The sequence below is a fragment of the Nematolebias whitei genome, chromosome 3, assembly GCF_014905685.2.
Source record: "Nematolebias whitei isolate Nwh7 chromosome 3, NemWhi1, whole genome shotgun sequence".
In the NCBI taxonomy this organism is placed as follows: Eukaryota; Metazoa; Chordata; class Actinopteri; order Cyprinodontiformes; family Rivulidae; genus Nematolebias; species Nematolebias whitei.
Genome location: NC_056500.1, coordinates 2,138,345 through 2,142,103, shown reverse-complemented (window position 1 = coordinate 2,142,103; position 3,759 = coordinate 2,138,345). Strand labels below are relative to the sequence as shown.

The 3,759-nt window shown below is 47.0% G+C and overlaps 1 protein-coding gene across 1 annotated transcript in view; it reads right to left on the bottom strand.

Moving 5' to 3' along the window:
- Positions 1–2,311: 2,311 nt before the first annotated feature.
- The window catches only part of rab3b (RAB3B, member RAS oncogene family), a gene marked incomplete in the record, with an annotated part of 16,889 nt that continues 15,441 nt past the window's right edge, over positions 2,312–3,759 (bottom strand). Inside the window, 1 exon segment of the mRNA XM_037674427.1 lies at positions 2,312–3,524. Coding sequence (XP_037530355.1) covers positions 3,340–3,524 — 185 coding nt within the window.

The window sequence follows — 3,759 nt, the reverse complement described above, 5'->3', positions numbered from 1 at the left end:
AGGGGACACACACTGATGGGACACACACTGAGGGGGACACACACTGAGGTGACACACACTGATGGGACACACACTGAGGGGGACACACACTGAGGGGGACACACACTGAGGGTTCAGTGTCTTGCCCAGGGACACTTCCGCATGTGATCGTTGTTGGGATTCGAACCCCCAACTCTTGCATTGGAGGACGACTGCTCTAACCGCTGAGCCACAGCCGCCCAGAGTCCTTGAGGCTCAATGAGACTAACCTGCAGAAATAAAGGTTGAATGGTTGAACAAAGTATTTGATGCGTTTATTTTTAATGAAGTGTTTTATTTATTTTAGCCGATTTTTGTTTTTGTTTATTTTATTTCAACATGTTTTTTTGTTTGTTTTTTCCAGCTATGGTTACGGTCCATGGTGTGAATCTGGGCAGAGAACACACGAAATGAAAACTTCTAAAGTTTCAAAGTTATTTTTCAAACACGGACCAACATCCGGCGGAAACCGGAAATCACAGTTCCTTCAAAGTAATGTTCCTTCGTGAACAGCGAGCTTAGCGTTAGAAACATCGTGAACCCAGAGGACAAACTGTTTTGAACTAAATATCCGCAAAACCCAACTACAACCAGAACCAGAACCGACCTGTAAAAGCAGAAATAACCGCTTAGACCGTATGAACGCGGCAGCCCGGTTAGCTAGTCCTGCTAACGGCTATCTGCGGCTCGAACCGGTTTTGGTTCCGTTCGGGCCAGCCGGAGGGCAGGTTGGTCTCGGATCTGACCGCAGTTCGGATGTTTGGACTCACCTTTCCGTTAAAAGTTCGCAGTGACGAGCCACTGAAGCGGCTGATCAAAACAAAGACTCCGATTGGCTGAGGACTCTTGTTGCCACGTCAATCACAGCCTGTCGGCCTGTGATTGGTCAAATGTGAGTGACGTCAGTGTAATTCTTAAGATTACGGGAGTGATGGCGTAGAGGTTAGAGAAGGTGGGCCTGTTATCAGAGGATTGGTAGTTCAACTCCCGGTACCGACATCATCAAAATGTGGGTGTGATTGGTGAAGCACCGACACCAGCCTCCACCCTCATCTGCCCCACTCTGAGCCCATGAGCAAGGCTCTCCGCTCCACACAGAGGCTGTGGTAGCTCTGGTTGTGTCAGGAAGGACGTCTGGTGTAAAATAACTGTGACGTCTTCGTGCGACAGTTCGCTGAGGTGACACCTGAAGAAGAAGAAGAAAAAAACTAAAGTGCTTAAGACGTAGAAAATAGTTCTTAAAACTCGTCTCTAAAAGAAATGACTTAACAAAAACATGCTGTATTAAAATAGTGCTTCAGTAAAGGGTAAATAAAACGCTACTGTTTTAATAACTGTCGAACACCCTCATTCGCCTCGGCCCCTGAGCAAGGCCTTTAACCCCCAGCTGCTCCCTGGGTGGCAGCCCCCTGTGCTCACAGGTGCCATGCAAAGAATACAAAGAATTACGTTTCTTCATTGAGAATTAACGGAATACAGTATAATAAAAAACAAAGGTTTTTAAGCATTAAGACAAACCAAATAAAATGATAATATTCAGGACAGAATTACCCTAAATCAGCTCCCTCCTTCCTCACCTGGAGGACGTGGCTCCTGGAGGATGTGTGGGATTGGCTCTGCTGGTCCAGGAGCCGAGCGCCTCCTATCAGGTGCGCCCCAGAGGTTCATCAGGTGCGCCCCAGAGGTTCATCAGGTGCGCCCCAGAGGTTCATCAGGTGCGCCCCAGAGGTTCATCAGGTGCGCCCCAGAGGTTCATGTCACGGAGCGATCTTTGACCTTTGGCATGAACATTACAGCACCGGCCAAGAGCAGCACATGCATATCTTGAAAAAATGTATAAAAGTCAGTTGTTCTGATTAAAGATCATGATTTTATTATACTAAGGTCATCTATAAACATTCACAATAATTTGTACAATCACTTTGTGCTTCTCCGTACGGAGTGAACTGTAAGACGACAATTTACAGAAACTACAGAAAAATAAGATCATACTCAACAACAATATATTCAGCTCTAACTCTATCATTTACAGATTCACTGCAAAAATAAAATCATAAGAAGACGATGTTCATAATATATTTTCATCCATATGAAGACACGTGGTGGACGTGCACGCTAACTAGTGCACGCACTGTGGTTGCTATGCAACAGTTTGGCAGGATATACTTTTTATTCTTGGTTAACGAACAACTTTTTGTTCTCATCTTTCAGAAACACACACATCTCAAAATATCACACACTTCAAACACAAGAACCTTCAGAACTGAACACGCAATAAATATGGGAACCATATGCAACAAGGTCACGCACACACGTGGTCACGAGGACACGCTGCAAACATGGCGGCTGCTCAACTACACTGCGGACAGGCGAAGACATCGCGCTGTGCTCTACCTGTGGATGGGCGTGACTACGAACGGCTTCAGTGCGTGTCGGCCGTGAAAGACCGCGGTCCAGGGTGGGCGGTCGAGTCTGATCCAAACCAGACTGATCCAGATGGATCTGGTCTGAGCCGGCTATGACAAAAACTTCTAGACTAGACCAGAATGATCCGGGGTAATCTGGATTGAGCCAGACTACTGCAGGGTCAGCTGCTCTAAACTTTACTGATACGCATGAGACAAGTTGGACTGGACTGATCTGCAGTAAATCAGACTACCCTGTACGGATCCAGACTGGTCCAGCAACAAATAAATGAAAAGTCAGTCTTTGTGGGAGGGGCTTTGTGCTTCTGTATCTGATTGTACCGCACACCTTCCTGCTGGTGCCAGGTAAATGACTTGTTGCTCAATACTGACTCGGTTTTTAGCAGGGACTCGTATTAACTCGGGGACTGATTCAGCGGGGACACAGTAATGCTGAGTTTTATAGCTGAATCATAGGTATGTGATTAGTGTGATCACTGAGTCAGTCATGGCTGCTGGCTCCTTTCAACACCAAGAAATGTTTTGGGCAAGGAACTCGTGTTAGAGCCAAGTTGTCAGCCTATGACTTGTGTCAACAGAGTTGGTGTTTGGCAGCTCACTGAACATATCTGGATGGAAGAGACGTGTCGCTGCACTTTTCTGTGATCGACCTGACTGAGCACGCGTTACGCTGATGTTGGCTTGGAGTCAGCAGCCGGTCGGCCTCAGAGACATGACCGTCACAGGGAAGAAAGTGTTTTCATGACTGTTGGCAAAAGGAAATAGTGACAGCTCACCAACATGGACTGAAGCAGAGCAAGTGTTGAGGAGGAATGTTACAACAGCTTGTTTTGTTTTTTCTCTACAGCTCAAGACGGAGGAGGGACATGGTGGTGAAGGTTGGGGGGACAGGCGATCAGCAGCACTTTTGAGGTAGCTGGGCAGGTTTATCGGTCAGTCTGGTGGTCTTTGAGCCAGAAGCTGCTGGCACCTCCACATCCACTCGTTCGGACATCTTCACGCATATGATGTCCACTAGGCGCTCAAAGACCTGACGCACATTAATGTTCTCCTTTGCGCTCGCCTCGTAATACTCAAATCCTGAAAAAGACAGCAAAAGGTTCGATTGCAGTACAGTAGTGTCATGTTTACTTTTTCAGTTTCAGACCAACAGGTCTTGGTTAATCTGATCAACAGACCCTGTTTCAGCTGACCAACAGACCTGGGATCAGCTGACCAACAGACCTGGGATCAGCTGACCAACAGACCTGGGATCAGCTGACCAACAAACCTGGGATCAGCTGACCAACAAACCTGGGTTCAGCTGACCAACAGA